Consider the following 12774-nt stretch of genomic DNA (forward strand, 5'->3'; position numbering starts at 1 on the left):
TTTGTATTTATTTACTACGTATTGGTTTAAAAAGTTAAGCTTTAAATATCAGTAAATCGTTTCAGAAGCAATACCCTCACCAAACCGCTAGAAATTAACTAAATTAAAGAAATTCTAGACTTGTTAATTTATTTTTTCTTTCCGCTTCGTTAGTACCCAATTCCCGGTGACAATGATACACATGCAGTGGTCATGGTCAAACTTGCTTCATTAGCCATGTTAACATCACTTAAATTAATTCATGTACCATTGTTTCTGTTTCTAACCCAATGGTTTGTTCATTCTTGTCGGCTGAATCATAACCATTCAATTCAACATCAGTTTTGGTATTTGTGCCAGTAATAATATCAGTCTCTAAGGCCAACTAAAATTAATTAGTAGATTTTCATCCAAAGTTTTGAAAAAAATGGGGCGGGTGGGAGGATTTTATTTTTATGCCCCATCTACGATAGTAGAGGGGCATTATGTTTTCTGGTCTGTGCGTCCGTTCGTCCGTCCGTCTGTTCGTTCGTCCGTCTGTCCCGCTTCAGGTTAAAGTTTTTGGTCAAGGTAGTTTTTGATGAAGTTGAAGTCCAATCAACTTGAAACTTAGTATACATGTGCCCTATGATATGATCTTTCTAATTTAAATGCCAAATTATAGTTTTGACCCCAATTTTACGGTTCACTGAACATAGAAAATGATAGTGCAAATTTCAGGTTAAAGTTTTTGGTCAAGGTAGTTTTTGATAAAGTAGAAGTCCAATCAACTTGAAACTTAGTATACATGTTCCCTTTGATAATATCATTCTAATTTTAATGCCAAATTAGAGAATTTATTCCAATTTCACAGTCCACTAAACATAGAAAATGATAGTGCGAGTGGGGCATCCGTGTACTGTGGACACATTCTTGTTTAAATTTTATTCAATTTGAAACCTTCTTGTGGCGTGAACTTCATATATATGCAAGTGTTATAATTACAAAATTTAGCTTATACCATGTAAATGTTTAAACATGTATAAAGAATCGTACATAATTCTTGAATAAACATCTCTGATTTGCAACGCGGACTGTTCTACATGCAATTGCTACTTTAGAAACATATTTTCAGCAAACAGTAAAACCATGGAGAAATTTTCTATTCATTTGACTACCAACTCCAAATTTATTTTGCTCTCTAAGCGATGGTTTGTAGTCCCCATAAACTTATGCAAATGCAATGGTATGCAGCACAAGTATTATGAATAAAATGAACACTCAAACAAGTGTTGCCAGGAATAGTAAAATTGGCCCTTTTAAGATTCTCAAGTTATGCAAGAAGTGTTGCATATATAATTACATTGTAAATGGTATTTTGTGTTTTTAAATAAAAACAATAGCCATAGGTAAATCTAAGGGTTTCCTAGTACACAATGTGTATGTTTGCCGACTTTTTGAACTCTTTTTTTTCTACCAATTTGTTCCACGATTCTTGCACTTTGGAAATCATTCACAGCCCAAATTTGCTTACACAAAGTCAATGTATTATTTAATAAATCCACAATTTTCTGATGAAAGAAATATCCTATTTGTGACATTTCGCGATTTGCGTTGGACACAGCGTATTTAATACTCGTAACCCGAATATTTCATGCCCTTCTGGTAATCTTTCTATATTCTCCGTAGATGATACTGTAATCATTGAGCAGCAGATTTTGTCAACATAATCGTTTTAAAGTACTCGAAACAAGAAATATGAAAACCGAAATTTTATAAACAGGAAGTTCAAATGAAACGAAATTATTGACGGTTACCGGTAACGGAAATGAACAAAATCCGGAAATTTTAAATTGTAAAAACTAAAGACTAAACAACATGAACCTTACCAAAATATTGAGGAGATCTCAGGTGCTCTATAAGGGTAAGCAGATCCTGATCCACATGTGTAAATACAAACCTGGTAACAAATCTGTAGGTCACATGTGTGAAAAGGGAACGGGATTGTTGTTACCACATCAGGAACATATCTGCGAAATGGATAGTCCATAACATTCAACCAACTCTAGATGGCGTCCGTAAATTTTACAAAGGAATGATGTCAACTTAGCCATTTGTCAAGATATCATCCTGAAAATGGTGGAAAATATATGATTGTCATCTAAAAACAGATAGACAAATGAACAAGGATGATATTTGACAATCAATTGTTTGATTTAAACATTTAAATTCCAAGATATACACTCTGTATGCAGGCGCTGCTGGAATGTTGCTTCATTGAAATGGAAAATTCCCATTTGGGAATTTATCTCTTTTGTCGTAAAGTTTTGTTATCAACAGACCCTCAATGTCAATTTCTAGATGTAAGTCTGGCTTAAAATCAAAATTTTCCAATGTGTATCACTACTTTTGATAGTTCAAACAAAATTGTACTGGGAAGTTAAACTGTCTCTTAATAACCATCAATTCCATTAATAAATTGAATGACATTGACTGGTTTGGATCAAAAGAATGATAACTTCCCAGTACAAAATATATGGCATGTAAAGATCTTGAATAAAAAATATACATATTATATTATATTAATGGTCAGTTGACCGCCTAAGGAGTTATTGTCCTTTATAGTCAATTTTTAACAATTTTCATAAAATTTGTAAATTTTTATTAACATTTTCCACTGAAACTACTGGGCCAAGTTCATTATAAATAGAGATAATTGTAAGCAGCAAGAATGTTCAGTAAAGTAAGATTTACAAACACATCACCATCACCAAAACACAATTTTGTCATGAATCCATCTGCTTCCTTTGTTTAATATTCACATAGACCAAGGTGAGCTCTTTAGAGCCTCTAGTTTTATTTTGCAGGAATAAAAAAATATAAACACCATACATTAATGATATTTCACGAATAATTAGTTAGAATGTTCTACTCTGACGATTGAAACGCCACCTAAGATACTCATTTATACATACTCATTTATATGTGTGCTGTAAGTTATAAATGTTACACCTTATCATAACGCAATAAAGGAGAGTTATGAAACGAAATTGACAGGTGAACAGTAATTACTGCCTCGGACTATTAGGTGACCTGATTGACCACTTATACAAATGATAGGTACGGATCAGTAATTTTAAATCATTTCAGATGACAAGGCCCATTTTTCGAGAATGAGTTATAATGATATAACTATTTAAATACAATACCGGCTGGTATCCGCTCTCAAGGAATAACCATTTTATATAATGCAAATCTGCTGGGTCTTCTTAATTTGGCCGGTATGGTGGGAGAGGCTGTATTCAGATAAATTTCAATGTATAAAAAACAAATATTACAAGGGTGATGCATTAAAAACATTTTTGAACAGAATGGCAATTTTATTTTTTTTGCTTTGCACGTTGCTGCAGAAGTTGTCAAAGCAACAATTAAATTGCCTTTCAAGACATCATTATTATTTGGACTAGGTAGAAATGAATTGTACTGAGAATTTAATATAAGTACTTTTTCTACGAAAAATAATGCCCATCAGTATCTAAATTATAAATCATGCAACCCAACAATGTATTCCAGTGGAATTACAGTGGTAAAATTTTCAAATTGGAATTACAGTGGTAAAATTTCCAAATGTCATTCCAGTGGAATCACCAATCAAATTCCACTGGAATTTTAAGTTTTATATGATTTACCAGTGGAATTCCAATGAGTCATTGGAAACCAGTGGAATTCCAGTGGAATCAACTGGTATTCCATTGATATTTTCTATGGGGGAAATGCTGAATCTTACTGTGCACATACATTTAGTTATAGGATAATTGACCATACTAGGTAAAAGTCCCAATTCCAATTTTTTCAGTACTTTGATCATATTCATTCCCTGTCAGAAACCTATGCAGTGTCAATTATTTAATCACAATCCAAATTCATAGCTGTATCAATCTTGAAAGTGTGTCCATAATTGCCCCAAATGTATAGCATTTGACCAGTCGTTTCAAGCTGTGCCCTGAGGAGCATTTCATTTCAAATTCATAGAAAAATTGAAGCAAAGAATAGTGTTGATTAACTGGTGTGTGGACTCCAAGGTTGTTATCATACAAATTAAAACAGGATAAAAACAAATGATTCATCTTACAGCCAATAAAAGATCACCATTTGTATGCATTGAACACTACTGTAAATGTATTCATTTGAATTGAAAATAATATTTTATTTATTTTATATTTTCAGCATGAGGCTACAAATTTCAACATGGACTGGAAAGTACCATGTACAATCTTCTTTGTTAAGAAAAATATTGTGAAGTGCTATGATACACAGGGTAAGTTATAAAAAACAATCACTTTAATATTCCTACACAAAAAAATATATTCTAGTATTCTAGCTCCATGTTCATATTTTCTACACAATAATTTAGAAAAACTAGAATCATGCAATAAAAGTAAGAAAAAGTCTGAGCTCATCATCAGTATAACATATAAAAAAAATTATGACACTTTTTTTAGAGCACAAAAGAGAGTGGGCAAAAAACACAGTAAAAAATTTTGACCTTTGAAATTGATGTTGTGAAAACCCCATGTGAATTTCAAAAGTTGGCAGGTATGCAATTTGATTTTATTATACTATCAAAATTACATAAGATGAGACATCATTATCTGTTATTTCATGATGTGAATTTTTAGCTTATAACATGTATAATGAGTAATATGATAAATATATTTGGTATATATGATCCTTGAAAGAGCTTCATAACCTTCACACAGTGTTCACATTACTTACCTTGGTTGTATTCTATTTCTCAGTGATCCATGTTAAAGTTTTGCAATTAGTTCAATTTAGCAGATACTTTTAAAAATACATCTTCTCGGAAACTACTTGGCAACAATCATCATTAGGGTATCTGGTATAAACAATGTGTCTGTTGACCCTCTCTGTCAACCAAAGTGCCTGAAGGGCCAAGTGAGCTTTTCTCATCACTTTGCGTCCGTTATTTGTCGTCGTTAACTTTTACAAAAATCTTCTCCTGAAACTATTGGGTCAAATTGAAACAAATTTGGCCACAATCCTCATTGGGGTATCTAGTTTAAAAAAATGTGACTGTCGACCCTGCCAACCAACCAAGATGGCCGCAATGTCTAAAAATAGAACATAGGGGTAAAATATAGATTTTGGCTTATATCTCTGAAACCAAAGCATCAAGAGCAAATCTGACAGGGGTGAAAATGTTTATCAGGTCAAGATCTATCTGCCCTGGAGTTTTCAGATAAATCAGAGAACCTGTTGTTGGGTTGCTGCCCCTAAATTGGTAATTCTGAGGAAATTATTATTATCTTGAATATTATTATATATAGATAGTGTTATCCAGAATCACCTTTAAATTGTAGTCAACAAAAGACACAAATCAATAATAAAATTAAACAAGATTTTTTATACAAGAGTTTACAAAAAGTATTATAAGTAAATAGAAATCAATTAACACAAGGACTGTTGGGATTGATTTTGGAGGTTTTGGTCCCAACAGTTTAGGAATAAGGGGCCCAAAGGGTCCAAAATTGAACTTTGTTTGATTTCATCAAAAATTGAATAATTGGGGTTCTTTGATATGCCGAATCTAACTGTGTATGTAGATTCTTAATTTTTGGTCCCGTTTTCAAATTGGTCTACATTAAGGTCCAAAGGGTCCAAAATTAAACTTAGTTTGATTTTAACAAAAATTGAATCCTTGGGGTTCTTTGATATGCTGAATCTAAAAATGTACTTAGATTTTTTATTATTGGCCCAGTTTTCAAGTTGGTCCAAAGGGTCCAAAATTAAACTAAGTTTGATTTTAACAAAAATTGAATTCTTGGGCTTTTTTGATATGCTGAATCTAAACATATACTTAGATTTTTGATTATGGGCCCAGTTTTCAAGTTGGTTCAAATCAGGATCCAAAATTATTATATTAAGTATTCAGCAATAGCAATAGCAAGAAATCTTCAATTGCACAGTATTGTGCAATAGCAAGTAATTTTCAATTGCATAGTAATGCGCAATAGCAAGAAATCTTCAATTGCACAGTATTGTGCAATAGCAAATATTTTCAATTGCACAGTATTGCGCAATAGCAAGAAATATCTAATTGCACAATATTGTGCAATAGCAAGAAATTTTTAATTGGAGTTATCATTCTTTGTCCAGAATAGTAGTTGAATCAACTTAAATCATTGTTTTATACAATATACAATGTATATTCACTTTTACTACCAACTGATAAATTAAAACAATCTTTACCATTCAGTGATAACAATTACTTTATTTTACATTTTAATATTTTATGATGTATTTAAATGAGTAGTTATTGTTGCAAACTCCATTAGGAATTTGAATTGAGATCAGTTTTGGAAAAAGGGAAAGGGGGATGTGAAAAAAAAATGGGGTGGGGGGGGGGGGTTAAATTTTTCTCATATCAGATTTCATAAATAAAAAGAAAATTTCTTCAAACATTTTTTTGAGAGGATTAATATTCAACAGCATAGTGAATTGCTCAAAGGCAAAAAAAATATTTTTAGTTCATTAGACCACATTCATTCTGTGTCAGAAACCTATGCTGTGTCAACTATTTAATCACAATCCAAATTTAGAGCTGAATCCAGCTTAAATGTTGTGTCCATACTTACCCCAACTGTTCAGGGTTCAACCTCTGCGGTCGTATATAGCTGCGCTCTGCGGAGCATCTGGTTATACTTTTCATGCATTTTAGTTTGTTAATTAAACTTTGTCATAACAGTTGTTTAAATGATTAGGTGTATCATTATATTTATTACCCCAATACTTGGATCAAGTACAAAATTGGTCAGCATCACTTCTACCATTTTCAGTTATGTCCCTTTATAACTTTGGTATGATATCAAAGCAGGGGCATAATATCTGTCCCATTGACATATTCCCCATTTATTTGTTTCTGTTCTGTTAGGTTTGCCTCAACCAAATGTTTTGAAACTTATACCACAAAACACATATTAAGTTTGAATTTTAGGGGTGTCACTATAATGGTTCTAGAGTTATGTCCCTTTACAAATGGATAAATTGCTGAATTTTTAGTCTTGTACTGATAATGTTGAAGGGGCCTGAAGGTTTGCACTCTGTCGGTCTGTCTGTCCATGGGTCACTCTGGCAAATAAGTTTCCACACTTTTTATCACCAGTTGTAGTGGAAGGGGCATTAAGTTTTAACCTTGTCCGTATGTACGTACATTCCAAAAGTTGTTTCCATTCTGTAACTGTAGTAAGCTACAACCAAATGTTATGAAACTTATACACAATGCTTAATACTACAAAATACAGTTCAAATTTGAACTTTTGTGGGTTTACTTTTACTGTTCTAAAGTTATGCCCATTTACAAATGGAAAAAAATACTATTTTTTTTGTTTTTGTTCTGTAACTATAGTTGACCTCAACTAAATGTTATAAAACTTATACACTATGCTTATTACCACAAAACACAGATCAAGTTTGAATTTTGGTGGAGTCACTTATACTGTTCAACGCCGTTTTCAGGTGCTATGAGCAACAGGTCAACAGTTGTTTAATAGTAAATGGACTAATTGCATGCATACAAGTCCATCTGGAAGGGTTATTTTCACCTTGTCCTTATTTCACAGTCCATTCATGATTGGTCAGATGTAAGTTTTCTTGATAAAGTCTGTTTTGGGATACTATAAGTAATAATTTAACTATATTATGTGTTAAGAATAATAAGTAATTAAACTTTATTTTGATTCAGCATATTGACAAACAACTTTAACATACGCTTTAATGAGCTTTTAAAAAAAAAGCTTTGTAAGATGTACATATACATATATGGCAGGAATTATCTGACCTTGATCTCTTTTACATGGATCATTGACTTATTGATACATGTAGTAGTATTTAAACCTTTTGATATAAATTCAACCATGATCAGTGAAGCAGGTGAGACAGTTATGTACAGTCAAAACTTGTGTCAAAGTTTAAGGGACCAGACCAAAGTATTCAACTCATCCAAGTCGAGTGTGTCACTTGGAATGCATAAAATACAGTACAAGATTTGTGTAAACTAGAATGAACAGTGTGCCTTTTTTTCGGTATGACACTCTATGATTGCGATATGATCTCCATTTTAGGTCCTTCGTCATAATTAAACACACAATTACAGATACAAATCATTCACAAATAGAATCAAACAAGTGGTATGCTGTTGTATAAGCATTGGCATATCTCATTTCCATGGAGATAATTTGGCTCCGCCCCTTAGTCATGGTCTATTGACTTTGAAATTTTTTGTAAGTTATCATGTTTGTGATTAGGTTAGTTCAAGGGGAACCATTAGTGGTAGGCCAAGGTTAATTGGTATTCAGTTGTATAAGCATTGCCACATCTCATTTCTATGGAGAATATTTGGCCTGCCCCTCAGTCACATCTAATGACTTTGATGCCTTTTATAGCTGACTATGCGGTATGGGCTTTGCTCATTGTTGAAGGCCGTACAGTGACCTATAGTTGGTAATGTCTGTGTCATTTTGGTCTCTTGTGGACAGTTGTCTCATTGGCAATCATACCACATCTTCTTTTTTATATTTGAAACTTATCTTAGTTTACATGTATTAGTTTGTGATTAGTTAACTTTAAGATGAACTGCTAATAAGTGTTAAATCAATGATATTTGGTATGCAAAATTATTTACATTTGCAAGTATTGTTTCCATGGAGATTATATAGCCCCACCCCTCTTTATGCTTCATTGACTTCGAGTTTTTCGACAACGAGGTTCAACTGTATATGTCAATTCTTGTTTTGAATATTTTATCAGTATGGCCACTGACAGACAAGTCAAGGAGTAACCATGGTTCAAAACACTATATTCTTTTTATTTATGACAGAGTTATAGCATTAATAGTATATATGGTTTGGTCTACTTAGTGAAGAATCCAGATAAGAATAGATCTTTTAATAATTGGTATAATTTGGTCTATTTAGTGAAAATTCCTATATCAGAAGATGTCTTGTATGATGACAATTGTCTAGTTAGTCCTGAAAGGAGGAAGATAACTTTTACAACCCTCATAGATGAAGAACGCCCAAAGGAAAAGGATGTTGTAGGCTTAGATGCTGAATTTGTTTCATTGAATCAGGTAAAAGTAGTTTAAGTCCTCATATTACACTACACCAAGAGGGAGTTCACATTGCCTTAATCACATAACATGAAAAAAACAGAAATTATTCTGACATTAATGCATCTTTATTTGCAGGGCTTCTTCCTTAGATTTAAACTTTTTCAAACATTAAAATTTTTCACCTTTATTTTCTTTTATAATTATCTTTTCTGCTCAAGGATGAAATTATAATCTTAAAATGTTTTCTATATTTCTTTATAAATAGTCAAAATCAGCAAAATTATACCCTTTGGGTAGTGCTCCACAATTAATGGAGGAATATACAAGAAACTGAACTGAACTATAAATAACAAGCGATAGCCTTTCAAAAAGTGCTATATTCGACTCTTAGCTGATGAAAATGGAAAGTGCTCTCGCTTTGTAGATTAATTCATTTACTAGAATAGCCAAGTGCATCAATCGACAAATTTTACCACACACGTGAGGTCACACGTATGAAGTAGTATCGTTTAACGTTGTTGTTTACTCCAGAAGATTTGTCTATTTATAGATAAAAGTTACCTGTGTAAAATCTAATTGCTAAAAAAGAGACGACAAATCCAATACTCTACGGGATTAAAGGACATTTACTAGGTTTGGATTGTTCTAACCAATCAATAAATTTTTATTATTCACGTCTCGTAATATCTTCCAATCAGGTAGCAAGAAAAATTCACGCCTTAAGTGTCCATCGTTCAATTCTTAATATTGACTCCTAGGAGTCGATAATAAAGGCCATGAAATCTGATTGATATTAAGGAGTTGACTGATAATTATATTTTTGACTTGTGATGAAATGGACATTTAACCTGGATTTGCCATTTTGATATAATTTAGAAACATTTTGCTATCTTTTTTTAAGCTGACCTTCGGCTGTAATCAGACACACATTTCCTGTCATAAAAGTCACACAAGAATAAGTACTATCAAAGCAAACCCTACTTTATATTCTCTCATTAAATTCAATGTTTATTTGTTCAGGCAACAGGTAAACGAATTTTGTACCAACATTAATCAGTCTATTTAAAGTTATTTTCATAAAACTCTGCATCTAATTAATTCAGTAAAAAAGATAGATTCTCTAACATATCATGTATAAATATAATTATATGACTTAAGCTTTTAAACAAAAACAATTGTCAGAACCACGTTGTTTGGCCAAGTTCACATGTGTGCAGGTGTGAGATATAATGATGCAAATACCACCTTTTCAGTTAATAAAGGGGCATAAGCTATAAAATTCATTTATGTGACTCAAATTCTCATATTATATTTATGAAATACTAAAATATATATCTAAATTATATAAGTCTAAAATAACCAATTTACAATGCATATATGCTCAATAATATATATCAGCATTTCCTGTGTATTTTAGTCTATACACCATCCAATTGTCCAATGAGATGACCTTCAAATATAAAAAAAAAGATGTGGTATGATTGCCATCGAGACTGTCCACAAGAGACCAAATGACACATAAAAAAAACAACCATAGGTCACTGTATGGCCTTCAACAATGAACAACACCCACAATGCAGTCAGCTACAAAAGGCCCAGAATTGACAGCAGTCATAACTAGATATAAAACATAAACATAGTTATAAATAGATAGATAGCAAACTCATGCAAATAGGTCTGTTTGATTTAACATTAAAGGTTAAAAATATTTGTTCATATTTGTTTTTTACCTGTATAAGAATGAGTTGTGTAATCAATCAAATTGTTAACCCTTGTTTCACTTTCAATGTTGACATTGTTTTCCTTAAGTTTGCCTCAACTAAATGTTTTAATACTTATACACTCTGCAGTCGTATAAAGCTGCACCCTGCAGAGAATCTGGTTAAAAATCAAAGCTGATCAATTATGTTTAAAAGAGATTTGTCACTTTGATATATTAATTATATGGAAAATTGTGTTGTTAGTACTTTCATTCTTGCCAGAATCATATGTTTCTTGCATTCTATGGTAGTTTAAAAACTTTGCTTATTATATAATTTACATGATTAAGGGGGTATTGAAAACATAAGCAAGTTTTCTTCTAAAAATGTAAGCTAAACATTTTAATCACATACTAATATTACATAGATACAAGCTTGCTTGCTTCTCAATGATCAAAATTAGTGTTTATCAAACTGCTATATATCCAATGAAATTATTCCTGTAAAGGAGTAAGTTCGGTGGCCCCAATTATAAAGTTCATAGTTACAAGACAATGAATGGTTTAAATTGCCTTAAAGACATGTGAGAAAGTTAAACAAAACTATTTTTGTCAAAGTTTAATTCTAACACGTTGATTTTTACGTCCCAAAAATGTCAAGATAAAGGATTTTGGTGAAATTTGACAAAATCAGCTTGATTTCAACCAAATTAAGGACCAGGAAACACAGAGCGCAGGCGTCCACAAACTTAATATTCAAATAAGACAAGTGAAAAGTCTTCACAAACATTATTTTAAAAGATCTTTGTTGTCGACGTATGCGCTCTATGTTTCCTGTCAAATAATCTATGAAAATTTACCCATTTTCAGTGATTTTTTCGTGAAAAATGAATATGAGTTCAACTTGTGACGTCATAATCACTGTGCTTAAACGGCTGTGGGTAACTTAAGTTACCCACAGCCCAAGATGGAGCCGCCTTGCGTCGGTTAGATACTTTTCTTCTATAGAATAACAATACCACGAATGCATCAATTAAACAACTGAATTTAAAAGTTGTATTAACCGTTTAGGGAAACCCCTAAACTGGAAAGGTGATTAAATTCTACAAAATAAACGGTCACAGCACGATTTAAAAAAACACCTAGGCTGTCCGTAACTTCAAAACAACTTGTCCGTAACTTTTTTCATCATACCAATAGAGATGTCCGTAACTTTCAAAGAATCGACATACACGAATGTAATGTTTAAACTGATGATAGAGATTGCATCGAATACATATTCACAAAACGAAGTAGATGTCTAGTATGATATAATTCATTGTATTGATGGAAGACAAAATTGGGAAAATATGAAAAAAATCACGATAAATCCGCAAAACTCGGGTCTCATTTTGTATAACGTCGGGGTACTCAAATCGCCTAGTTCGGAGGGTTGTTTCCGATCATAGCAGATAAACTGTTGAAACATCATTGTTCGTTTTTATTTTTGAACAAGTAGACTACACAAGTATTTTTTACACATACATGTAGCATGTATACACTTACTGATTTTCTGCCAGCAACGACAAGGGTAGCGTGAATCCGGGATTTTGGATGGGAACCCAAATTGCCCAGGCATGCAGTGGATAAACTATACGAGACTCAAGTGCACAAACTTTTTCCGTCTTTTTGAAAAAGCCAAAAACACTTTTATCTCATCCCCACAAAAACAAATCCCATCAGCATTGACAGTAAAAAAAAAGGGGTGTCAATCTGGACACACTGGGACGTTGCGCACGGTGATATAGCGGCACCCTGGCCAAGATTTACAGTAAATGGGAAAACTTAAAAAAAGGACATTTTGTATAAATGAATAAACCTTGTTTTACAGCTAGCTGCATATTTCATTTGTATGCAAGTTGCATTAAATCTCATTAAACTGAATAAAACTAAAAGACACAATAGGTAAAAGTCAGTGACAATAAAAGGAAAAGAGCAGTCAACAAAG

General features: G+C 32.4%; 1 protein-coding gene across 6 annotated transcripts in view; it reads left to right on the top strand.

Moving 5' to 3' along the window:
* Positions 1 to 12774, top strand: part of LOC139510158 (PAN2-PAN3 deadenylation complex catalytic subunit PAN2-like) — a 312625-nt gene that overhangs the window by 252782 nt on the left and 47069 nt on the right. For all 6 annotated transcript variants that reach the window (XM_071296503.1, XM_071296504.1, XM_071296507.1 and 3 more), the window contains 2 exons: positions 4186 to 4276; positions 8952 to 9106. In XM_071296503.1, coding sequence (XP_071152604.1) covers positions 4186 to 4276; positions 8952 to 9106 — 246 coding nt within the window. The remainder of the gene's footprint in view (positions 1 to 4185; positions 4277 to 8951; positions 9107 to 12774) is intronic.

Source organism: Mytilus edulis, chromosome 2, assembly GCF_963676685.1.
Source record: "Mytilus edulis chromosome 2, xbMytEdul2.2, whole genome shotgun sequence".
Classification (NCBI taxonomy): Eukaryota; Metazoa; Mollusca; class Bivalvia; order Mytilida; family Mytilidae; genus Mytilus; species Mytilus edulis.